The 27,926-nt window shown below is 37.8% G+C and overlaps 1 protein-coding gene across 14 annotated transcripts in view; it reads right to left on the bottom strand.

Annotated features, from left to right (window-relative positions):
- RALGPS2 (Ral GEF with PH domain and SH3 binding motif 2) overlaps positions 1-27,926 on the bottom strand; it is a 149,814-nt gene that overhangs the window by 67,625 nt on the left and 54,263 nt on the right. For all 14 annotated transcript variants that reach the window (XM_074598790.1, XM_074598791.1, XM_074598792.1 and 11 more), the window contains 2 exons: positions 17,815-17,865; positions 7,709-7,792 (listed from right to left, as the gene is read on the bottom strand). In XM_074598790.1, coding sequence (XP_074454891.1) covers positions 7,709-7,792; positions 17,815-17,865 — 135 coding nt within the window. The remainder of the gene's footprint in view (positions 1-7,708; positions 7,793-17,814; positions 17,866-27,926) is intronic.

The raw sequence follows: 27,926 nt of genomic DNA, 5'->3' as shown, positions 1-27,926 counted from the left end.
GCTTTTCTCAGTAAGTGTGTGGGCGGCTAGAACCTGTCTTTGTAAAATCTGTCACATCAGTGAGTTGCGTACAAAGACATTGGGATCTGCTTTTCTAATGAGCAAAACCATTCTGCTGCCAGTACATCTCAAAAAAACCACTCAGCAGCAGCAGTTATGTACAGTCTATGCAGACTGACTTGTTTTCAGGCTAAGTTTGAAGATGAGATCTCACAGACACAAAGCAAATGACAACACTCTCAAACTTCAAACGATATTCTCCCAAGCAAATAAAATAATGTAGAAATTGTTAAGAGTCTACAAAATGAAGGAATACAAAAACTAAAATTGAGTTATAGCCTTTGATTTTGCTTTTCCACAGCTTCAAAGCTGCACTAGCCAACTCTCCAGTGAGCTGAACAGCTTCAACAGTTCACTGACATTTCCAAATTCCCAACACCTCTGAATAAAAATAATCATCAGACCAACATCACCTGAACAAAATTGGAACTTAAGGTAGGAAGCCTTTGCTATAACCTAGAGTTTATAGTTTGTACTCTTATTGCTGGCTATGCCTATTACCTGCTAATACACAGCACGCTACCATACTCAGCTGTTAAGTTTTATAGGACTAATTTCACTGTCGTATAAAAATCACTGTTATATTCAGTATGCTTTAATTTTTAAGTGATGGTAAACTACCTCTTGCAAACTAACATTGCATATATATTCACCTTCCTGCCCAAGTTTTCAATTAAAAAATGAAATATCCTGTTTATCCAGTTTCACGTTGTACAGTATGACAGCTCTTTATGCAGAATAGCAGGGGAAGAGCCTCACCTCCAAAATTATTACGTTTTCAGTGAAGTTACAATGATCTGATGAGAACTGGGATGTCAAAACACAACAGTTCTTTGGAACCGGAAAGTGGAAGAATTACAAAAAAAAAAAACACCAAAAAACCCACAAACATCTTGCATAACAACTGCTTTCCCTTGGTCTGTTTGTGTAAGGCTGTATTAGCCAGGAAAGAATTAGCCACGGAGCTCAGTTTTCTTTTTCCTTTCTTTTCTTTTTTTTTTTTTTAAACAAAGTATCTCCAGACAAACTGTGTTACCCTGACAAATATAAAAAATGATTCTGTGCAAACAGCATTATTATAAAATACATAAGTACTGAATACATAAATACTAAAATTTTTGACAGTACTTCAAAATATTGTCAAAAAAAGTTAAACCTCAGTTTCAACGTTCTGCTGTAGTTACGCAGCTTGAGAAAACCAACTTTTCCCTTGACTGACGAATGAGTTTCTAAGGAGATTCTTTCCCTTTCAAAATCAAGGGAATTTAAACTTTTAACATAGGTTTTTATATCATAAAGAATCAGGTAGAGACAAGACCATATTGCTATGCCTTAAAATCCCATATCTCATCAGTCTCAAGTTAACAGAGGGTTGATGTAATAGGAAACCGCTTGCGGTAGGCCAGACTATGAAACACTTGCTCAAAATCCAGAGCGATGCTCAATCATTTTCATAAGGATGAAAAAACAACCAATTTACTAGGTTGGCCCTGACTTCTATGGAAGCTCATTAGTATCACAGTGACATAAGCACTGTGCCGCACAAGCGCTCCTGTTTACTCAAGGAAGCCTGGTTTCCATCCCAGTCCCAGCCAGCCCAGTCTCAACACTTCCAAGCTCTTGCAGGAAAAAGAAACCAGAACAAAATGCAAAAGCTTCTTCGAAGCTTAGAGCCATCCAGTCCCTTCAGTGACAGAGTAAGCAGGAGATAAAGAATTAAATACACTTAACCTTTCTTTTCCACTCCAACCACCTCCACTCCTTTTTGATGTGTTTTTACTGGCATTGGTATTGGGTTTCGGCTGGTCTTGTCTACTCACTGGTATCTTTAGACAGCACCATAATCTAACATATTCCAAATATTGAACAATAAACAATTTAAATAAACCTTTTTGTTTCAATAGGCCACTTTATTTTATCCAGGTTTGTTCTTCACGTAGATCATATATATTTGTTCCATACATATTTTGTGGTTCTTTTGCTTCAAGTCCTCTCTCACTGTGTTTAAATGCTATTATTTCTCACACTGTCCCACCAATACCAACCAGTTAGATGAATCACAGCCTTTGGGCATCAATGCCTTTGATACCAGCTCAAGACACCATTTAACCCTTGACATATATTTGCGTATTTATATTCTTCCCTATTAAAGTCAACCTAGAAAACCATGCCAAACTTTTGAACATATCTTTTCTTAAATCACAGCTTAATTTCTTAATCTGAAATAGTAATTTTGTTATACTGGTGCTTTTAAGTCCATAGTTGTTGGTTACAAAATTAATTGTGCTTTCTGTGCTAATTATTAGATAGGTAAATTTGAAGCTCTCTCTTTAATAAGAGTTTCTGGATCATTCTTCCAAATATCTGTTAAAAACATTCTGATATGCTACATAAAAAGCATGTAATGTTAAAGAGACAGTACTGACCTGGCATCATTGCAGCGAAAGCAGAACCCCTGTCTTTTTTGTTTTGTTTCCAAAGGAAGCACAATAACCTCTTCCCCATCCCATTTTTCAGTTTCTGATAAACCTAGCAAAATTTCACTATCACACTTCACTGCAACTCAGGAACACTACAATATTCAAGACAAACTCCTTCTCCTACATAACGTTTGCATTTGGTTAAAAAACAACACACACATAACACCAGTTTCACAGAGGTAGTAAAACAAAACTTGCCTTTTTCAAGTGGGATCTTTTGCTTTCAAATTGTTCCAATGTATTCAATCAAGTTGACAAGTTTCTCTAATACTTTAAGCTCTGTGGCAGAATAGTTCCACTCCCATTTAAATAAAAACCTCAAGAAAGAGGTTTTTAATAATGATAATCTAGTAACCAGCAGAGCAAGTTACCTTTACTTGAACTAAGAAATGTTTTCATGTGAATTCCTAACAACCATCTTAAAAAAAAAATACAATCCTCTTGTCTGTTTGAAATTTATGATAGACACTTATTTTCAAAAGGTAGAGACCAACGGTTTAATAAGGAAGCAAAATTGACAGTTTTGCACTCTGACAGATTTACCAGTTACAACAGTAGTATGTAAGTATACAACTAAATTTCAGAAGAAAGCTGAAAAAGGCAGAGATCAGAGTTTTAAAAACGTAAAGAAATTACATACTTAAAAACAATACTTAATAGCAGATGTGTAGATCTATAGAGTACCCTGTAGCAATGTATTCTTCAAGAATAAACAAACCCTGGCATGGAATGATTCAATTGATTTCTCTTCCCTGAACTCGATCTGTTTTTACAGGCATCACATATAATTATCACATAACTAATGCTGGAAATACACTACTTTGTTCTCAGTGGACTGCAATCAACTGCACATAATCATTGCTGTTTCCAAAATGCTATCAGCAGACCAATTTGCTGTGAAGCAGCTGTTAGTGATTTAATATTCTCTTTACTTACAAAGTGAGAGCTGGTCATGGTTTTCTTTTGGCAAGTTGGCGGAAAAAGGAAAGAGACAGACGCGTAATGCATAATTTAAACCCAGTGAAATTTCAAAGATTAACAAAAATTTGATGAAATGTATTCATGCCCGTTAAAGCCAAAAGTCGCAATGATTTTCCTGATTACTTATTTTAGGTCTAAGCATTAGAAACCCCCAGGTAAGTGGGGCAGGTGCCCAACAGGAACCCTCTGCTGAGCACCTGGGGTAGAACTGAGCACAAAGGCAAATTAGAAAAGGAAGATGAAAATTGCTTACTCCACCATGCCTTCTTAGTCCTAGCTGCCACTGCCTATCCCATAGGAATTCTTGGGTTTCACTGGTCCTGAAAGGATGGTGAATCTAAATATGCCATTACTATTGGAATTAAAGAGTCCTCCACAATGACGCATTTGGAGCTGTGGGCCCACACCACATCAGAAATAACCCGCAGTACTGTCTCAGTAAGCCAAAAGTTGAGGAACCTGCAACTGAAACAACACTTGGCCCGTTTCCCTCCCCTCTCCAGTCCCTCTATACTTCGAAGGTAAGACTGATGACTTTCCTTGTTGCCAGAATAAAGGCTGATGCAAACTTCTTAGAAGAGCTTCTTACAAATGGTATGTCCCTCAGCCACATGCAGCAGTTTTCCAGCATCTGAGCAGTCGTTAAATAGCTGGACTTGTTTCCTCTTTATTACCTATTATTTGACTCTTCAAGGCAGAGTTTCTTCTACAGGCTATTACAACTCCTGTATCAATGTTTTTCGAATGACATCTTAGAGAGCAGAAACAAATGAGGAAAAAGAAAAAAAGAAACAGGAAAGAAGACCTTGAAACACCTTCAAGTCTTTTGGTTTTAAATACAGTCCAGGAGACAGCCTAAGATTTAATGGTGAATTGCAATGGCTCCAAGTACTTGCTGCCTGCCTGTTAAAAAAGAGCTTTTTTCATTTCTTCAGAGATAATTGGTGGAATAGAGCCTCAAACCGGCCTGTCTTGTTTACACTGGTGACTCCACAAAACTCACTGACACAGCAAAGACATGCCCCAGATTTCGCCACTGTTCTTGTTTTAGGGGTGTCCCAAGGACAATTCAGATTGCGGGCAATGTATTTCTTTTAGATATTAAAACCAGCAATAACAGGCATTTACGAAAGAGAAATCTTCTGCAGCAGCCAACACATCTGAAACCCAGTAGGGAAATGAAAGCCAGGGACAGGCTCTGTCAGATAGAAAGGTCTTCGCTAGGCCTTAAAGACAACAGAAATTGTACTTTTCAAGATACTAGGAAGGCTCTTAAGAAGTCATTATCAAAGATATTCTCAGTGAAGGAACCTGTCAACTGACAGAGGGGAACATCCAACTTTTATAGCTGCAGAGAAAACACGCGACTGGAGTGAGGCTTAATTACAAACCTAAACCTTATGACAAGAAAATCCGCAGCTATATTTGTGTATGTACCACTATATGGAATATACAACGACATTCAAAGAGAACCATAGACTGGCTGTTATGGCATCAATCTTAAAGCTATTATATTCTGGTTTTATGTTTATTGGTCTTCTGGCGTTCCCCAAAAATAAGCTACACAAAAGGAGAGTTTACAAATAAGTCTTTCTGACTGCATCATTTCTAGCAAGGCCTTCAGATGCAAAGCCAAAGGGAAGGGAGGGGGAAGAGAAACAGTACAAGAAATTCTGTAGACAACTGCTCAAAGCCAGTCAGAGAGCTGCGTTTTATTCAAGGTTCATCCTTTACCATACTGAAAAAACCTAAAACAGCAATGTAGGTCTTTTAGTCCATTGAACATACTGAACAAGCTCAAAGACACTACAGACCTCTGAGAGTCACCTAGTTTTATAGTTTCTTTCAGATTGCCCTATCTTTGAATCAAGAGTTCTTTGACACAAATGAAGCATTGTAGAAAGAGGAAATTAAGACAGATAAAATAGCCAGTGACTATCAACAACTATCTAACATGCGCTCCGGGGTAATGAAAATATGCAAGGCTCCCTTTAGCAGATAGCAATTCTTTCCAGGGAAAGAGGACTATCAACTATTATGAAGAAACATATTACTAAAAGGCAAGTATTTCTAGCATCTTATTCTCCTTATTGCCCATTGTGTGCATATAGCCAGTTTTGTGTGGATTTTTACAAAAACTAAGACTGAACACACACAAAAATATCACTCAGCAATTAATAATCCAATGAACAGATTTGACAAGTGTTCCACAGAGTAAAATACAGAAACATTCTCTAAAAAATTTAAAAATTAAAATGATCACAAAACCAAAAAGTCATTAGGATAAATAAGAAGGGGAGACTTAAGATAGGATTACAATAATAAACTAATGTGATTTTGCTGGCATGATGGAATTCCTATACATTAATCTAAAAATCCTGTATTTAGAAGTTTTCTAAACACTATTTAACAATAGTTAGCATTTTAGCAACATTTAAGATCTTTAACAGCTACTTTTAAAGTGAGCTGTACAAGACAAACCTTCCCTCTGTCCTTAATGTATTTTACACTCTAAATATTTTTAAACAGTAGTTCTGTAATGACAAACTGTCAGTTTGCAGACAGTTGATTTGATTATTCCCGTGATAAGGTTTCCCCTCCTTCTTGCTACTAAGCATATTTTACCAATTCTTTAATATGTCTGAAGACTTTCTGTTTGGTCAATTCCTGCAGTTCTTTAGTACATTATACAGTAACTGATGAGAAACAAGATCTTTGATAAGGTACACTGCCTAACATGGCCCTTACGACAAAAACATTTCAGAATATTCAGCAAAACAAAACGTTTCTTTGAAGAGATAACTTACATGATTAAACAAGAGAGCAAATGTTGAGATCACTGGTATATCAGTAAGATTAGCATAAAAAGTATTAGTGTAAAAGTAGCCTCAGGCTGCATATGTAGTTAATAAAGGAGCAGCTTCAAAAGCTATATCAGGAAAATTTCTACTAAATGCAAAAGAAAAAAAACCCCACCACCCAGAACCAACACACAAACACACGAACCAAAAAAACCCAAATCAAAAACACCAACAAAAAACAAAATCCCAACCCCAAAATCCCCAGATTTCAATAGATGGTACGGTCACAAGGAGTCTGCGGTGTAACATTTTCTCTTCAGTCAAGAGGGGAATGAGGCAAGTGCCCAAAACCCATATCTAGGCAAGCATTTCAGTCATTAGAAGGTTAAGAAATATTGTTAAGTGTTGTCAATGAGAAGTAAGAGGATTTAGTCATATCCTGGATGTGAGCAATAACGGGAAGTGAGAAAGTACACAACAATTAATAGAAAAAAAAAACACCTGAAAAGGTTAGAGGTTTGGTCCGAGGTTTAGATGATTAACAAAGATGCCTGTAGATCTGAGGCTGGGCACAGAAGATAGGTTTGGAATAGAGGTTGTAAGTTAGAGACATAATTAAACAGTTACAAGAGGAGAGACGAGTGTCACAGAATTACTTCATCTGAAATACAAAATATGGCATTACGTAAAAAAAGCATTACAGTTTTGAGGCTTGGTTAGCTAAGTACATAGCTGGAGTCCTACAGCTTTAATTGTGGAGAAAGGTAAAATTCTGATCTTATTTTAAAAGTTGATATTACACAGAAAAATTTTTAAGTAAGAGAGCCATAAATCACAAATACACCACTGGAAAAATTATGCCAAACAGAGAGTTAAAGAACAAGTTTTGTACAGTGTTTGGAATTTTAAAAGTTTGCCCAGAAACACCTTAGAAAGGTAACCATACCAACAGAAAGCTCCTATTTATAGGGTCAAGAACATCTATGAGAAGCAAGAGACACTCAACTAACACAGAAAGAAATGACATCTAATTACTACTCCAGAAATCCTGTATGGCAATAAGCCTTTAACCTGTAATGATGATTCGGTCTTTATGTAAAGGACAGCCAGCATTTATAGAGGGGGGGGAAAAAAAATACAGAAGTATCACTTAATATTTTCCTGTTTCATCAATAACTGCTATTTAAAACAAAAACACAGCTATTTCTTCAGTACTGTTTTGGTCTTTCTGTATATCCTGAAGACGAGGAACTCCTTACAGCAGATACTTTAAGTTTTCAAGTAATCGGCTGTGAGTAGGAATAAAAGTGATGTGCCAGAACACTTAATTCCCCAGACTTTTAAAATGTCTACGTGTAATGACACTGGAAAAAAAAAATAACTCACGTGATTGAATCTTCTGGTGAAAGCAACAGCATTTGGTGCAGAACTGTATTTCTCTTTTTTATTCCAGCCACAGCTTGCCAGCTCCTGGGAGAACAAGGACGAAAATTCATTTTTTTAAACTAGTCCTTAACAAATGTCCAGAGCGCCAAGAGCATACAGAGAGACACATCTTACAAGTCTCAAAATAACTTAACATTGCAATACATTGAAGTAATAAGGATATGGTTATACTTTTTCTGATTTCTTGTGTAACTGAGATTCCACAAGTGTTATTTCTTTTTTATTATTATTATTATTATTTACAATTAATCCTTTGTTGATTTGAGGACTTTTCTTTTTTAAATTCAGCTCTCACTAGAAACCAATGAAATAACTCAAGATCCATATTGTTACCATAGAAAATCCTGCTTTAAATGTGAATGTGAGATAGCATTGATGGCAGCATATTCTTTTGCTTTTAATTGCTTTCTGAAGATATTTAAAGTCTACTTTAACTCAATCTAGACACGTCTCATTATTTTAGCTTGACACGTTGCATTAAATAAGTACCAAAATTGTCATCTTTTGCAGCAACAATAAAAGAAACACTATTTCCAGTTTTCCTTTCCAAAGGAAACAATTTTAAGTTGAACAACACTCAACGCTTAAGCAAATAGTTTTGTGGAGTAGTTCCTGTACTTAAGTCCCCCTAAAAACCATAGGCCTCAACAATCTAAAAAATTACTTGTAAAGCCTGAAAAAGCATTACTTTATAACTACAAACTTGCAATGCCTCTTACTTGTCTGTAAAACTTAGTCAGCTGTCAGGCAACTACATGGTCTTCCTTGGTATTTGCTAACATTTAATTTCAACAAAGCAGTTTTGATTAAAATCATAAAAAACTAAGTGTACCAATGAGCTCTTCTATTTGTATACAACAGCAGACAGAATAGATGCAAATATATATAGCGCACAACCTATTCCACAGTTCTACTAATAATCAATACAGAGACAGCTTAATTATTGAAGTGGCATAAGAGCAAAGTACAGTCTTTCATTTTTATTTATTCATGCTTTCTTTCCATATTTTCCACTCCAAAGTGCTCTCAGTTCTATCACCACCTTGAAAACTACTTCCTGAAAGCAGTATCACATTATTCATCCAGCTACCATATAACATAGCTAAGATGATTCAACATGTAACCAATAATTGTGCCATTTAAGACGGTCATAGTTTAAAAGAATTTGGTATCTGGATATTCTAAGCTCTAAAGTTGTGTTTTGTTTTAGGGGGTTTTGGTTTGTGGGGTGTTTTTGTTTTTTTCTTTTAAAAAAAAAAAAATCAAGAATTTCTTGATGTTTTGGAACTTCTTGGTCTTTTCAACCAATGTCCCAAAACTACTAAAAGGTCCCATGCCAGTCAAGAGAGACCTCGAATTCTTCCACTTGAAGTTTGTGGTGTGATGGTATTGTTAGAGAAGACTCTGAGATGCTCCTTGTCCACAGGCACTGGGAAGGATGCAGTCTCTAGCATTTTTTGTGCCACCCTATTCTTCTAGCATCCCTTATTCTGTTTAGGGCTGTTCCTTCAAATTTCACTAGGAAGTTCTGCCACCAAAACCCATCCTGGCGAGTGGCAGCATGTTCACCACAGGAATGCACCTGCCCTTCTCCTTATATCTGCACTTCAATGACTATGCACAAGACAACCACAAAGCTCCTATTGCAAAGGAGAGTAGGCCATTGGAGAAGTAAGCCATCCAAGAGACTCTTGTTTACATTCTCCATCCCTTAGCATCTCCCAGTGCTGCACTTTCCACTGAAATAACAATCACAGCTCTGTACTTGGGAGAATACAAGGTGATTCATCCTTACTGGCATCTGATAATTACACTTTCTTAAGAGCAATAAAGAAAAAAAAATAATAAAAATCAGTTACCGTCTCAGGTTTAGAGAAAGCATCGTAATTTCTTAATAATTCAGGGCATGTCCTTGTACTATTTCAATTCTCACCACTGAGTGAAAAACCAATGATGATTCCGGGCAGAAGTTACCCATTGCCCTGGCACTTTACATCTAATGGCTTAAATAATGCAGACATCAGAAGCAGACCCAGCTTAGCTGGCACTGAGGTTTGTGGCACTGATATGATTAGCAACAGAAAGGCTAATTTTTAAGTACAAAACATTACCAAGAGTCCATAGGTAGTACATAAGTAACAGGATTAATGTTATGGTCAAATTTATATTTATACAATCAAAATTAGAGGTCTAATACCAGTTGGGCACAGATGCAAGATCTGACTCTCAGACTGTGAACCATACATACATATTTTTATATTATTATTATTTGAAAGAAGAGGTCTCCCTGTTTCGACAGAAGACTTAGACAAGCCTCTGCTCCAAAAAAACCTTGTTGAGATTTTCTCTATCCGAACGGAAAGAGAAAGCAATGACTGTCAGAGAATAAATGTTTTGGTAAATGAGATGGCAATCTAAACAATGAGGCAGCAGAAGTAATTCCTAGAACACATTCCTGACTAAGATCTTATCAGTATTCCTGAGGCCGGAGGCTTGCTCTAAGGTTGCACTTTATGGTCCTTACCTTGGAATGAAATGGGGTTTCATGCAATCTCACAAAAAGGAAAGATTTCATTGTACATTACTGACCATATCAAATACTGTTTAAAACTCTCAAATTCTATTTCAGTCAAGAATACAGACTAACCCAACAGGGCTGACTGAAATTACAAGGTCACCACATTTTGCTTCAACCCAGTGATTCCTCAACTATGTTACATATGCTACTGGCCTACATGAGCCCTTCAAAGGCACAGCAGCTCCCAGCTTCACTTGCATGGAACGCTTGCTTCAGCCACTCTTCTACTAAATCTTTTCTCTTCCTCCCCCAAAACCTTTGAACTCTGTAATAAGATCACAAGCTGAAATAATCATTTGTGGAGTGTACAAAAGGACACAGAGACACATTGAGGTATACAATGAGATGGGAGAGTTATGGGCAGATTTGGCCACCTAGATTTCATACAATCATAGAACGGTTTGGGTTGAAAGGGACCTTAAAGATCATCTAGTTCCAACCCCCCTGCCATGGGCAGGGACACTAAGTTACTCAAAGCCCAATCCAACCCGGCCTTGAACATCTCCAGGTATGGGTCATCCACAACTTCCCTGCACAGCCTCTTCCACTGTCTCACCACCCTCACAGGAAATAATTTCTTCTAGTATCTAATTAAGATTTACCCTCTTTCAGTTTAAAACTGTTACCCCTTATCCTATCACTACACTCCCTGATAAAGAGCCCCTCCCCAGCTTTCCTGTAGGCCCCCTTCAGGTACTGGAAGGCTGCTATAAGGTCTCCTTGAAGCCTCCTCTTCTTCAGACTGAGCAACCCCAGCTCTCCCAGCCTGTTCTCACAGGAGAGGTCTTCCAGCCCTCTGATCATCTTCATGGTCCTCCTCTGGACTCGCTCCAACAGGTCCACGTCCTTCTTATGCTGGGGGCCCCAGAGCTGGACGCAGTACTCCAGGTGGGATCTCACAAGAGCAGAGTAGAGGGGCAGAATCATCTCCCTCGACCTCCTGGTCACACACTGATGCAGCTCAGGACATGGTTGGCCTTCTGGGCTGCGAGCACACATTGCCAGCTCATGTTGAGCTTCTCATCCAACCAACCCCCCAAAGTCCTTCTCCTCAGGGCTGCTCTCAATTCATTCTCTGCTCAGGCTTTATTTGTGCTTGGGATTGCCCTGACCCACCTGGTTTTGAGCATGTCCAGGAGCTCCTTGTTCATTCATGCAGGCCTCCTAGCATTTTTGCCTGACTTCCTCTTTGTTGGGATGCATTGCTCCTGAGCTTGGAGGAGGTTATCCTTGAATATTAACCAGCTTTTCTGGGCCCCTCTTCCTTCCAGGGCTTTATCCCATGGTACTCTACCCAAGCAGGTCCCTGAAAAGGTCAAAGTCTCCTCTCCTGAAGTCCAAGGTAGTGAGCTTACTGTGCACCCTCCTCACCACCCTAAGGATCTTGAACTCCACCACTTCATGGTCACTGCAGCAAAGGCTGCCCTTGAGCTTCACATTCCCCACCAGCCCCTCCTCACTGGTGAGAACAAGGTCCAGCATAGCACCTCTCTTCATTGGCTCCTCTGTCATTTGGAGAAGGAGGTTATGACCAACACATTCCAAAAACCTCCTGGATTGCTTATGCCCTGCTGTGATGTCCCTCCAACAGGTATCAGGGTGGTTGAAGTCCCCCGTGAGGACCAGGGCTTGTGAATGTGAGGCTGCTCCTATCTATTGAGGGCCTCATCTGCTCGGTCTTCCTGGTCGGGTGGCCTGTAGTGTAATGTCACTGTACACTGCAATGTCACCTGTCCCTGCCCTCCCTTTAATCCTGACCCATAATCTCTCTGTCAGCTCCTCATCCATCCCCAGGCAGAGTTCTATGCACTCCAGCTGGTCACCGACATAGAGGATGACACCCCCTCCTTGTTTCCCTTGCCTGTCCTTCCTAAAGAGCCTGTATCCTTCCATTCCAACACTCCAGTTATAAGAGCCACCCCACCACGTTTCTGTGATGCGAATAAGACCATAGCCCTGCAGGCATGCACGTCTCTAGTTGTTCTTGTTCATTCCCCATGCATAGTGGCATTTAAGTTGGGCCCTCCCACAAAGCTGACTTACTGGCTGGAGTGGCTGGAATTCCTTTGTGCTGCACTACAGGGAAAGAGAGGGGGGGAAAGATAATGAACTCAGACTACAGGAGGTAGGAGTCGAAAGTTGTTGTCAACTGGAGACAGAGTAGAAAAATTACATCATCACAGATGTAGGGTTAAGATAACTTGAAAAAACAAGGGTGCAGTAAAGAAGTAAAGAGAAGGCAGGTATGGGACCGAGATGGTTCCAGACTGTACGGGGTCCCAACTAAAACATCAGGTGCAAAGGCACATCCTCTCCCATGCATGCTTGAAACTCAGCACAGAAGCAAAGTAACAGACAAAGCAGTCCTGATAACTGCTAGTGGCAACAGATTTGAGAATCTTCTAGCACTATCCATGTTCTCAAGTGAAGGTATGTAGCACTGGATACTGCAAAACAAAAGATCCTGCTCCTGACTGGAAAAGTACACATCAAAATCTTTTAACAGAGGTGCCAAGGCACAGTCACGCAGGTCCTCAGGACCTGGGCTATCAGTTCAGGTTCTTCAACAGCTTAATCCAACATCTACACCACTGTTTAGGGACAGACACAGGAGAGGCACAGACTTTTCAGAGTTCACAAAGCCTCCTTCCCCTCCCTTTAGTTAGCGTAAGAAATATAAACAGGGTGCACATAGCAAATGCATATGTATATTTGTTACTTTAACTTGAACCTTTTTGTCCACCTCCTGCACACTGCTTCTCCATCTCACTTGCAAGACCCCTCTCCCCTGTAGAGCCAGTTTGCTTTTCTCTTGACTAGAAATAAGAGTAGTTTCTCTCTGCTGACTGTCCACAGTTTCTTGGCATTATTACCTGACCAGTCTGCTTCAGGGGAAACTCTGTTGTTCACAATCCTCTTCCCCCTCACTAGAATCTGCATGCCTAAAATCATTACTCCTGGGGCTCACCCCATCACCCTAAGATGCTACCAACAGAAGAGAATCCACCAAGGTGTTTGCCTTCACGGCATTTGGTTTTGGGGAAGTATGATACAGCCCTAATGAGCATGGCCCTGACTCTGCACACACTACTGCAATAAAGCACGCTAGTTTGCTGAACTGGCATTCAGAAACCGTTCTTACACTTCTATAAAAATACTCACTTCTTTGCTAATTAAAGAGACCACGCCTCCTATACTGTTACCCTAATTGAGGTATGTTTCTTTGATCTTCCTCTAAAACTGCACTTTTTCTGCCACGAGTTTTGACCCTGAAGTATTCATGAGGATTATTTCCTTAGTCTGCCAGCCAACTGAAGTACAGGAGCTACATTACTACAACTACCAATTTCTTATTTTGTGTAATTTATTTAAAATGAGGTGCAAGACAAAGATTTACAGTCAAGAACACAAAAGCTAAACTTTATTCATAATTCATTTTGGTTTTCATTCGTTTTCAAACCTACAGAGTTTTACTTTACAAAATACTAGCAAGACACTTAAATTACAACCTGCACTACATGGAAGAAGGAGAGACTGTGCTCATTAAAATCTTTACATACAGGTCAAAGCAAAAGTTTCAAAAATAGGAGGAGAGAAAAGGTAAGGATTAATAGTGGAACCATTACACAATTTCAGAACAAGTAGAAATGAACATTCAATAGGCAATTATTTTTTTTTCCACTGCCTAGCCTAGTGAAGCAGAGGAGATGAAGTTAAAGGCAATAACCAAGTAAAGATTTTCAACATGAGTACATATGGGTAAATAATTCTAGAGAATGTATTAAAATATGTAAAATAAGTATGCAGATTTTCCAATAAAAGCAAGCTAATGCGTTCTGCAAGGGGACATCTGGCAGTTAGTTAATGTTAACATAGCTACCAGCAGCCCAAATGAGCGAGTCTATGACTACCTTTTTGCTCTATAGTTACTGCTCTCTAGAAAGCCACAACTACTACAGTAAAAAGAAAACAAAAAAGCAACACACCACTTGTCATTCATGGGCAACAGATGTAAAACATACGATTGACTTGAGGAAGTCCATCTTTTTTTGTTTCCCAGAAATGAAAACGCACATTGACTGCTTTCATACAGACAGAAGTTTATGTAGCAGAATGTGTTCTTTATCATCTTAATTTCTTATACCGTACCCCCCAGTTCTTAATTAACAAAGAAACAGTAAATCCTTCTACTTTTTTTTTTTCCTCAGAATTAATTTGCAGGCATTTTTAATGATGAAGAAAGGTGGTTTCCAGTATGACTTGGAGTGATACAGTCTGCTTAAAGCTCAGGCAGAGGATCATGTCACTACAAACGGTCTAAGCCACGGTAACTGTTCAAGTGCATGCTTCTGGCTCACCATAAATGTGAAGTGATCCACTGTACCTTAATCCCGAGTTGTGTGGGCTACACTAAAGCTCCCTGCCTGATTTTTCCCGAGCATGAAACAGGAAGTTGTAGTGGGTGATGTGTAGGAACTCTAGCACACAGGATAACTGTAGTAAATTTGAATATAGGCAGACAGAATTATATTTATTTGCTACAGATAGAGGCAGAAGGCTGTAAAAGTATACAAATGTGTGCTATAAGTATGTTCATTGATTTTGATGTTAAAGGAAAATTTACTATATATTGCTGTAAAAAGTGTTATTCAGGTCTGGCTTTTCTTAAGATAAACAAGACGAAATTCTGATATTGCTTTTAAAAAAAAACTACAATACTTTAAGAAAAGATTTTAAAACATGAAGATGATGCAACACAGCACTTTAGATAGTCAAGAAAAACTACGATACTTAAAGAATACTGCTCACACTTCCTAAAGATGGTGAAAATTAATCTCCATTTCTTTTAAAAATTAAGCATCTCTCAGAACCCCTATTCACAAAAACAAATGAAAATGCATGAAATGCTAAAAATACTTGTTCATATTTTGTTCTACAGAGTTTGGGAAGTAGACTAAGATTCACAGCCTGTATAAGAAAGATTTCTTGGTAAATTACAACAATCTATAATAAACACCCACTTTTTAAGTCTTGGCACACTGGGAAAGATTTTGTTCGTTATCTCCCACAATGCACACAGATGAGAGCTGTGAAATTTGATTCTAAATAGATTATCTATGGCACTGGTATTAAAAAACCCCCCAGATTCTATAAACACCTTTTATTCTATAAACTCATTAAAGCCTCAGTATAGAAGCCCTTTCACGCAGGTGAAATCAACTCAACATTGTTTTGTTTTCTAATTTCAAATTCAACAATATTTGCGTGCACACGTCAAGGTATATGTAAAGATTCACAACTTGAATCAAGATACAGATATGGCACAGAGTCTGGTAGATACTTCACAGAAACTCAGAAACCTACAACACTTCATTAACCTGCTGTCAATACACCTTTAGGCAATGTAAGCATTCCATGTTTGTTTTCCTTTTTGGCTATACAGGAGGAAAGCATTTTAATTGTGTCTAGCTGCTTCTGACCTGAGAGTTAATCTGCATGCCCCTTTTCCGTAGGGGATGAACACAATTTAGAGGCACATCAGATACAGACCTCTCCCTACCTGTGAAGGAGCACTGATGGACAAATAATATTTGCACACTGGCAGTGCTGTCAACTGCTTTTGTGCAAACACTTGAGAAGCGTCAAAACAGCGACACTTCCTCACATGGATATTTTCCAGTGAAGGCATGTGATTTTTTCTTATGCTCTACATACAGATTTAAAGGAATTACTTTTAGATATATTCACCCACTCTCCCACAGTTATTTTTTTTTTTAGATAAGTTCAATTATTTTATTCTGCTTTTACCTTTTATGGTTTACGATAATGAGTGAGAACAACCAGCAAAATTAAATGTGCTTTCTTGACATTTCTTCTCAACTCCCAGAGACTTTCTGTAGGTCTGCTCACACAACATAATCTGAGATACAGGAGGCAGCAATTAAAGGAGCAACAAATTAGGAGGTATGGAGTATTGGATCACGGACACTAGATATAACTTGCTGGCTTCCTTATGGTTGTTACACAACTGATTGCTCATCCTGTGCAGTGCTGGAAGCAGACTGCAAAGAATAAACCAGCATCAACGTCAAGCAGTTAAATTTCTTTATCAGCAGATCATTAGGAAAAGTCCTCACTAGTTAAACTGGTGTTTTGATTTTTCTGATATCCAGTCCTTTGAAGCTCAGTGTAACTAGAGATGAGGCACTGTGTAAAAGCACCCAGAGCTTATTCAACTTCAACTCGAACCCTACACAGCAGTAATGCTTAACATTAGAAAAAGAAGTATACAAACACACACGAGGAAACTATTTAAAAGAATTAGATAAAAGGGTAAAATGCTTTAAAGTTTTGGGAAAGAGCTTAAAGAAAAAAAATAAAAAAGATATATCCTATTAGAAGATTAGAATAAACATATTCTGCCAACCAAAAAGACTCTAAGGGTGCCCAGAAAAAAAAAACCACAACACCCCAGAGAGATCAAATGGGAGGGTCTTTGAAGGATTTTAAAAAAAAAATACAAAAAAAAACCCCCAAAAAAATAACAAAAAAATCCCACTCAAAACCACATCGGTTGGGAAATAGCTTGCTGAAATCATTAAAGTTAAATCATTACAACGTTTTCAAGTACAGATCAAAAGAAAGCCTTCAAAATATTTGTGGATACACAAATAATGAAATCAATAGTCACAACCAAGAGATTCAGCAGGTTTTTCCACTTGAAGCAAAATACTCTTCAGCACACCACAGGAGTTACATGAGAAAAGCACGCTACCAATAAAATATTTTACGATAGCCTAAAGGTGACTGATGAGCTAAAGACTTCCACCGTACTGATAAGGTGGACAATAAACTGAAAAATAAGCCTTCAAAAGTGCAAAACAACGCCCATAGGGAAATGCTAACTGTACAGAAAAAATGATAAACAAATTCATCATTTATTATAATCACTGTGAAGATTCTGAAAACATCAGTTCATGTCAGGCTGCAATCAGAACAGAATATGGCATCATATAGAAACAAAACAGAGAACACAAATCACCAACATATCCACCGATCACACCCATCCTGAATACAAGATGCCTTTACAGCCACTTTTCTTTTTCCAAAAAAAGATACTAACCAGTTACGGAAACACAGGTTGACATACCACATAATACCTCAGGAGCTGAAACCTCAAACATCATGATCAGAATAGTCAAATCAAGATGCCTGTCATTCGGAAACACTGAAATATAGACACTAGCTGAACTTATCTAAATACCAATACTTCATTCCCCAAACAAACTATTAGTTACACATATTTTTGTGTTACAAAGCCATCTGCTTCAGACCTATATGAACCGGGACAAAAATGAAGATTTATTGACATACTTACACTTTGCAATTCTAGAATTTATACATTGGCAAACCTTTTTTTTTTTTCATTTAAATTTGAAACAAAAAGCAGTGAACTTGAACTACTTACTTCTGGCTGAATTGCTTTAAATACAGGGACATCCATTAGCGTTATCTGACCCTGAAATAAAAAAAGTTAAAAAAAATCATAAGTTCAGCTCAATATTAACCTTGCATTACATTAAGTTGCTGTACTACATGAGAATGGTACTTATTCTGTTTCCTTTTATTATTTGACTTTCATTTTGTAGCTAATTTCAGAGGTTTCGGCTCCTACCACAGCGCCGTCCTGCAAAACCAGAGAATAAAGTACTCCAAACTTTACATTTAATAAAATAAACAATGTATAAGAAATTATTCTCCAGAGAACAATCCTGCAGTTACATATGCAAGTCAAATCTTGAACTCAGAAACATGATATAAGAAGCTACCCAAGAATACAACAAACTAAATTTAGTTGCTCAAGGGCAGTTTTTCTTCAAACTCTGAATCTTAGTCTAGATGTTACCCAATTCTATTGAAAAATCCCTGAAATTCTTCAATCAATACCTGGACCATATTTGAATAATTAAGCTAAGTAATTGTTCAGTTGCACAGCAACAGCTAAAATTAAATACAGCCATCTCATTTCCAGCAAATCAGAACCAATAATCTGGGATGCCTCTTTAGCTTTGAAAGGGGTAAAAGGGAACTCGGAGTCAAAGACCAGGTTTTGCATTTTGAAACATATCCACAGAGCCCTATTTTAAGCATACAACTTAAGATTGCTTTCTGCCTACGTATCCAAAAGAAAGACACCATCTCTTTCAAAGAGTATGGAGGTAGCCCAGAAATATCAGCGCCATCTGAGTTACATACCACAAATACCCTTCTAACAGTGAATTCAGAGGCCTTGTTCCATTTCCTCAGATGTGAGCTGCATAGCTTTATTCCCATTTCCTTGAAAATAGCGGTTCCCCCATTTATACACTCTGTGGTACACTCTCACAAATCACAATTTCCGTTGAATGCCACCGTTGGATAGCAGAATAGCTTCTCAGATAAAGTCAACCTCGCATAAAAACTTTAACTGGGATGCTCTAGTTGAAAGCAAGCAGATGCAAAGAGATGCCCTTGCTCTAACGAGACAAGAAACGATGCGTTTTGCCAAAGACAACCAAATACACATTTTGTAGCAGATCTCTTTGACCTCTAAATCTATTTTTAGTTATGAATTCTAGCAATCAAACATGACCATGAAAAGTTACATAAATCAGTCCCAGTTTCTGTAACCGATACAGTGGACACAATCATCTGGTACTTTGCAGTATATCATCGTAAAAGTAACAAGCCCTTTAGGAGTTTCCATTTTACAAACTTTCTTGCCTGGGCTCTGGTTTAGTTGGCTGCTCCTTCTTCTCCTAAACCATGGTGTTTTAAAGCTATATTAGAATTTTCTAGTCTTGGGCTAAAGTGAGATTAAATCAGACCAATTTTATGAATCCACATACCCTACTATAAATAAGGCAATATACACTCAAGAAGGGTACATGTCTGAAGACCTCTGTAACAGTAAATCCCATACAACCTTTTACATAAACAAGACATTCTTACATTCTTTGTCCTGTAACATAAATAACACAAATCATATGCTTCATACCACATGCGAGTACCTGCCACTCATTCGTATCCATAAGATATTTAAATGCCAACTCAAAAATTAATCTCCAAACTACCATTTTTAAATGTGATTTAACAATCAACTTATCAGCTGCAGCATCCTTCTCGACAGCACAAATTATACTGTACCTTAAAATTTTAAATGAAGTCTAGGACATCAGACAGACATACTGCTCCCCCCACCCCCAAAGTTTTTTTAGCAGCAGCTATTTGTAATAACAGAAAATCAGGAATAGAGTATGACAAAATACTCTCTGCCTTCAACATAACTTCTCTGTTCCCTTGCACCCATACCAGCTACAGTAAAATACATATAATAAACTTCTGCCAAAAACAAAGGACGCCTTTCAAACTGAAAGCAACCTAGCTAACTGAAACCATTCTATTCTTTTATTATGAGGCCTGTGAAAAAATGACTTATTCTTGAGGGAATCAAAATGGTGTCTTTTCCTAAAATTAAAGACTCTTTCAGCTTTTTTTTTTTTTTTTTTTTTTTTTTTTTTTTTAAGATCATCAAGGTCAGAAATCTTCACACAAAGCCTTTTTTTGAGAGAGGTATTTTATCTCGCCACAAGAAGTGCTGACAGCAACAAGTCATTCCTGGCAAAGGAAGTGGACAAATTTGTGAAAGTGCACCCCGGCAACACAAACTATTCCAACAGCAATTAATAAAGCTTTGCTTTGGAAGGATTTTGAATGCATGCACAGACAATGCTGGTAATTTTTCATGCTATTTCCCCACCTTTTCCTAACCTGAGCAGGTTATCTGATAAAGAATAAGGACCCTTGGACAGTGACAGGAGTACTTCCTTGCCAAAAGCCACAACACGATGACAGTGCTCCGCTATAGGTGAAGGGTACAGCTGGATCTTTACACTGCACACAGAAGAGCATTAGAAACTTCTAAACATACGTCACAGATGTCATTCTGGGTTATGTTATGCCGAACCCAAGTAAGCAAATGCAGTTTCATCTTGACAATTTAATACTATGCCCTCTTGTTTGAGGTACCTACGTATAAGGGTCTTTTGAGGAAACAACTAGGCAAGACACATCTTTACTGGGGCAGGGAAAAACACCCCACAAGTAGGGGGAATAAGATTTTTCTCCAAAAGCATGGTATTTAAGAAGGGGACAGGGAAAACTTGGCTAACTAATTTCTAGAGTTAAAATGCACTTGAAGCTGATAATCAAGATGTTTTCAGAGAACACTTATCCTAAAAGGAGCTGAGGCACAAGCTTATTTCTAGACCTTACTAAAAAGTTTAAGATGATAAATTGAGAATGCCTAAGCGAAGGGCTTCCCTATTAGGACAGCACTTATCTAAATACAGAAAGCCTGTACCACTGCATAGGACAAATCCGCCTGATATTTGGGGGCGTGTGTTATTTTTAACTTCTCACTCAGTAGGACGCAGCAAATCTATCCCAGTTTTGTAAATCATCTAATCACATATCCATGGCTGTGCAGGCACAAGCACCAAAGAATAACACTTACCTGCAGAGAACACTCAAGAGACACAGGGACAGAAGGAAAAGTGTGGATTGATTTCTCTCACCTGATCCAATCCTGACCATAGAGCAGCCAGACATTACAGCAAGAGTTAACGCTTCCTTTTGATTTCCAAGGTGAAGAACCCAGTCCTGAAACACCAGCCAAAGAACTCAATCTCTAGTCTCCCACTTGTCTACTAAAGTATACCAAACTTTCTCAGAAATGTATTATTTTAGGTAAATATGTGGCTGAATGAACATATTGCTACGCTTCCCAATAAGAGAAACTAATTCAAAAATTGGGTGAGATGGGGAATGTGAAACCAAATGAATGGGCACTTCAATAAAATTTGAATATAAAGTATATTAAAAAACATCCTTACAAAAGACCCGGGCATTTCAATAGTTATTAACACTTCACTGCAAACCCTCCTCACCCAAAACAAGATTCAAACAACAATATAACAATAATAAAAGTGAGCCAGGAAACTGACTCATTGTTCACACAGAAGAGAGAATGCTTAAAAATAAGTGTCTGTCTTCCCAGCCCTCCAGAATTTGTCATCTTAATCAACCTGAACTGCCTTAGATAAATTATAATGTAACTTGCTTCAGTAGCAACTCCTAAACTAATTATTACTTTGAGATAGGATCAATACTCACTATTTATGAAACAAAGGCAGTTATTATACCTTTGCAACAGAACTCACATATCAAAACATATGCATACATTTTGAATGGGGAATGGTATATTAACACTGGAGGGAAAAAAAAAAGCAACCCACTCATGCCAAAGCTCAAGATTAATGTTCATTACTAAAGAGATTTTAAATTGCTATTAAGAACATTTTTTAAAAAAGCAACTCGAAGAACTAAAAAACAAACAAAAAAAACCCCACCACAGTAAGTTTTAAAAGAGAAACATCTTCTAGTATCTAGATGTCTAATATCACATTGATATTAGGCTGGGTTTTTTTGCTTGTTTGATTTCCACATCTTGCTGCTTTCACTAAAAGTAATATCTATCTTCAGTAACACTGTATCACTTATTCAAGTAACATCTTGTATCAAGTAACACAGTAACACTGTATCACTTGTTCAAAAAACATCCCTTCTTATTGAGGTTCCTTTCTTAGAGAGCTTGCAATTGCCATTAAGAGCACTTAAAAAAATTGTTCCCAGTTCCAAAGAGGCAAGTGACTGATAGCTGAATACCTAAGCTGATAGATAAGAAACCATTTGCGTCTGTAGATATGACAATGCACCTCACATAAGAGTTTAAATATACCTTTGACAAAACTTTTTTAAACATTAACTTATTCATATTTGTAAGTCTAACACTTAACTGAATTTTTACCATTTTAAGGGTGCTTGCTCACTACTAAGTAAAAATTAAAGCAAACTGTAAGTCTGGCATTCTAATTAATAGCACTTGAAATGACAAAACTATATTTATGATATTTATGTTAGATGCCATTGCTCAACTCTTACAAAAAAGTAACTTCTACCATGACCAAATTGTGGGCAATTTAAACCCCAAATAAACAAGCCACTACTTTGGTTTCTTCAGCGAGGAGATACAATGCACCAACTTTTCTCATTCCAGCTCCTCAATCCAGCCAATACAAATTCATGGATAGTTCCTCCTCCTAAATGTGGTTTAATGTTTTAATATTCAAACCAAAAATTGTAAACATTCACATCAATTTGTTACATGAAGCAAGCCAACCATAACCTCTGTTTTTTTTTTTAGTTGTCAGCTGCATATATTTAAAAAAATAATAAAATCACATGTGCAATACAAAACCTTGAATAACTTCTTACTCATCATTTAAATTACACAAAGATAGGGAATCGATATTTTCAACTTTTCAAGAAGCCTATTGGAGTTCATTTACATATATTAAAGAACTTCATTGCTCAAGCAATGAAAAAACTGAATGAAAGTTTTGTGTTTCTGTTTATCCTAGGTAACAATTCCTCAATGCAATTAGAAGTAGTATGTTTTTACATCTAAGGTACGACTAATATATTTCCCAGTCCTCAATCACTTGAAGAGCCCTACAAGAGAAAACCATCTTTTAAAAACAGTGAATGAACATCTTGCAATTAAGACACTGGAAGATAACTTTTTACCCCCCTGCACAGCCATGGGCACTTTTGCATGTAATTCAAAGACCTTGCCTGGCGACAAGTCCCCCACCACAATATTTTAGGCTTCCTGTATGTTGAGATGTTGGACTTGTTAACAAGTACTTCAAAATACTAAACTTACTAGCACACAGCTTCATATACAGATAAAGAGATTCACCTCTCTCTTGGCCAAGGTTGTCAGGCTAGAAATTTTACAACCAGGTGATTAAGAACCACATCTCATTGTGCTTCTTTGAGGAATATGGAGAAACTCAAAGTGAAATTTTAAAACACTCCCCAATTCCTTCTCTCTTCTCCGTGAACACATGGACTACCCTCCTTCCATAAAACCCTGTAACTTAAGAACTTCTAGTTGCAATTACCACCCCTGCATTGAGCTCCTCTCCATGCCCCTATATGAAAGTTCCCATTTGATCTGGACTATAACCCCACCTTTCGAGTCCCTAGACTTTCTCAAGCACGAACTCCTCCTCTCAGGCTATTTGCAGTACTACAAGTTTTCCTGCCAGGTACCTACGATGAGGACAGTGCATTTCCCATGGAGCTCCCAGACAGAGACTCTCACTGTGAAAAGAAAAACTACATTTCTGTCTGAGATTAAAAAAAAATATGAAATGCCTACATTTTGATTATTGAAGAATATTGCCATAATCTGATTTTCCTTGAAGCCATGTTGGTTCAAGCAGCACTTCATAAATTGTTCCTTAATCTGAATTTTTAGAAGGAATTATATTTAAGCCTTCCAACTTGGCTTAGCACTGTCTCTCCAGACTGCCAGAATATTTTTCCTCGCTGAAAAAAAATAGCTAAGCCTCTGTTAAGCACTGCATCAGTAGGAGAATAATTCTGCAGTCCAAAATGAACACTGGGGGGATTAAAGTTCCTGTGATGAAACTCTACTTGTTTTCTCACAAAGTCTGCTCCAGAACTTTTATCATTAATAGTTCCTCCACACTATAATAAAGTTGCTTCTTCTTGCTCTCATTGGGAGCATACTCCTCTAAAATAAAGCTAATAGGATCACATACTAGCAGAAGTCCTTTTTCGTCAAAAGCTCCTAGGGCCCAGTACTTAACTTTATTCAAACTGCTCTCAGATGCAGATGACAGACTTGCCTCAAACTCCCTAATCCCCCAACAACCAGCCTCAGGAGAGGCCAAAACCAACATTACTGCCAGGAACTGTGTAGCACAACTCACACCAGTAGCTGTGCAGGAACTTGCTGAGGAGGCTGCGAATCTGCCAGAGTCCCGCACAAGACAGAAAGTTCTCCCGGGGGGAACCTCAGACCAGTTTAAGTTATTTTTGTTCTGTTCAAAGTTGCAAAAAGCGTGTTTATTGAACCCCACACAGATCAAGACCTATTTATGCACTTTTATTAAGCAAGTGATGCAGTTCCAGAACTCTCAAGACCTGCTTCCTTTACAAAACACACACTCACGCTCTTTTTTCAGATATAGATAACTTGATATTTAACTGCCATAAGAATGCCTCTAAGAAAAATTCCTTGTTTCACCTAAACATGTTAAAATAAACTTTGTATTTATACCGTTTTCCAAATTAAGCAATATTCTTTTTTCCAACATCCAGTTGACAAAGCCTAACTGGAATTAAAAAGAAAAGAAATGCACATACGTCTCAATGCAAAATTACTTCACAGCACTTTCAGAGACTAGGCAAAAGAATAAAGAATCCTTCTTAGATAACTAGGTGGGAAAAAAAGCAATGCATTTATACAGCTGTGCTTCCCTTAATTCCACCTCAAATATTTACACCACCGTGGCTAAGTATAAAATGGTAAAGTGAGTCAAAAAGTAATAAACAGTCAAATAATTAAACAGTAGCAGTCTAAGGAATAAGAATTTACTGTAAAGCAAAAAATAAATATTTCTTCAACTTGAGGTTCGCCAGCATCTTAATTTGGAGCTCACATCCCCAAAGCATTTTCCTTTTTTCTTTCAGTCTCACCAACCCCCCCTTTCTACTGCCACTGCACCATTAACATATCCCTCCCCCACAAATTGTGCCCTGTACACTCGAAACCACACTTCTCCCTTCAACAAAAATGGCCAGCATTCACTGCAACTGTGTCTACGCTGTGCACACACAACAGCTCCATCAGCAGGGCCAGACACCAGTGGGTAATCCTGGCACCAACTTGTTTTGTGGCTTTTAGCTGTTTAATAAAGAAGTGAGCAGCGATCAGCCTAAAAAGCAGGTATTCAAAACAGACAGTCTCCTTATTAGTTACAGCTAGAAAGCTGTCTGTAGAATCCTTAGCAGAAAACAAACATGTGCTACTTTCATACTCATTGAATGGGATTTTTTTTTTCCCCCCAAAAAAAATTTTGTGAAAGACGCACATATTCAACACATCCCCTGGAAACTTTGTAAGGTGATAAAGCAAACTGTAAATTTGCAACAGCAGCAGCTATGCCTGAAGATCTCACCTGCTTCGGCTGTAACTTGTCCCTTTCTAAAGTGGCCTTCAGCTTTACAAAACACCCGGTTGGTAACAACAGTTTAACTGGACTATTATGCATGTATTACAATAATAATTTCCATTATTGTTCAAACTGGACCCCTTGAAGGGCTGGCTTATTTCTGCTCGAAAGTTAGTACAAGACTTAACAAAGGACCATTACATGAAATGGCACACCAACTGTGCATTCAGGACAGTATTAGGTGACTGCCAAAGGGAAGAATATGGAAATAAAATCACCAAAAATATTTACACTTGGGCTTCTCTTTGGCTTGGTAAGCAGGTTCTTGAAAATACAGGATTACAAGCAATAGTTTTAGTCCAACTTGTCTCTTACCCAATAACCGACTAAACAGATCAAGTGTTGAAATAACAGTGATGTCTCTAATGCAGTGGGAACTGAAAAGACATCTGTGTGTCTCATATTGATACTGAAACCACTAGCATGAATCTTATTTCCAGTATCTCTCAAACTTCATTATCTTTCAGATTTTTCCTCCTCTTTCTCCAGCTTAACTCTAATTGTTCCATCCGTACACAGTGACATGTTTTGATGAAAATGCAAAATGTGGGTACTTAGCCCACACATTATTTCCTCAGTTCACCACTTTAAAAAAAATTTTTTTGAAAACAGTATTCATTCTGCAGTTGGTAATAGGATTCAGCCTTCGCTAAGTGACCGATGTCAGTAGTCTGTATTACATCCATTTTATAAGAGCCATCACTAAACCATAAGTTTTCTCATCCTTTGAAAAAGCAATTGGCAGCATATCCATGTCCAATCTGAGAGGTACATACCCACTATTAAGTGAAAACCTTACTAACATAGTTTTGCATTCTCATCAGTGCTGGTATCCTCAAGAGCTTGGGCATACTGCATCGCTCTGCCAGCCTTCACATTAACACTGAAACCCAGATGAAGACTCTATATGGTAGGACTAAAAGCAGGAAGAATAATGAAACGGCCAATAAAATAAAAACAAGCATACGGATCAAAGGTACTTTTCCTCCAAGGAACCTAAGTTTTGGGCAAATTTACTTATTTCTACTACCTTCAGCAAGGATGATCAGAAAAAGACAGCATTCAAAGCAAGCAAGCCCTATTGGAAAAGCAGATAAACTTGCCCGAGGAAACAAACGTTAACAAAGAAGTTATGTTTGTAGTTCTGTACACAGCTGTGTACAGAATAATTGAAAAAGAAATGAAATTAATTATAACTTTGCCAAAGGGCTGAACACTGACTACTGGCAATCTTGCTTGATTGTTCAGAACTCTATCTATAGGACATTTCAGATCCATTTACAGTAAATGAAACCTCATATGAAGAACTAGATACTCTAAAAGGTAGAAGGCTAAGACTAAAGGTGTTTTCTTTTGGGGAACTGAGAAAACAGCAAAATTATACCAGTTAGTATAAACCAAAGATATAACCACAGGTTCAAAATTGCAATGTGAAATGCTTAACGAAAAGATTCTTGTTTATGAGTGGAACTCTACACAGTTTGAGGCATAATATGAAAACAGTAAAAACACTGGATTTTAATAAAGATTTCTATTTGACCAAGATTTGCTAAGTAGGTAACATTTAGAACACCCATGAACATAAAAGGTTTCTGCACAGGAGAGATGATTTAGTAGAGCAAAAGGATCATGAAATGCGATAAAAGACAAAGCACTTTTGTATGTTTTACTGTCCAAGTGAGTGACAGCAACTACACCAAGACTATTCTGCTGCACAACAGCATCCACCACTGGCTAAATAGCTGAGCCATTCAAAGGAACCTGTAGCTATTCTGGCCTGAATGCTAATTCCAGTTGAATTCACACCGCTAGCCCCAAAATCCCTAAGTACTTGGATGTCCTTTATGTAGAGAGATCGTAAGATAAAAGTGAAAGAACAGCCAGCCCCAAAAACATCTTCCCATGAAAAGCAGGTGATTCATTGCCCAGCTGTTGCTGATGATGGAGCAAGAGACCCAAACTACATGACTTCAACATCAGTCAGGAATAAATCCCATTAACTACCCAAGAAGAATTTAAGGTGTAAGTACCACTTCATAATCCAGATGCTTTAAATTTTCATTCTACTCATTAAAATCAATTTAGCTATTAATAAATAAATAGTTATTAACTATTAAATAATAGAAAAAACTTAATGGGAATATTCTGTGATACATACTACCACATTTCAATAATCTCCCCAGGACAACTCATCATGAATCTCATCACTGGAATTATAAAGGCAGTAAGAGCAATAGCTTGTCAGCAATCTTTCTAGTAACATACTTGAATCACTTAGAGGGACCATCTGTCATCTTAACCTCTACAAGTAGGTAAAAAAAAAAAAAAATCACCCAATGTTTTGCTTAAATATTTTCACTCATTTGTTTTT

This window comes from Larus michahellis, chromosome 8 (genome assembly GCF_964199755.1).
Source record: "Larus michahellis chromosome 8, bLarMic1.1, whole genome shotgun sequence".
Taxonomy (NCBI): domain Eukaryota; kingdom Metazoa; phylum Chordata; class Aves; order Charadriiformes; family Laridae; genus Larus; species Larus michahellis.
The sequence above is the reverse complement of the archived record's forward strand: the minus strand, read 5'-3'. Positions and strand labels throughout refer to the sequence as shown.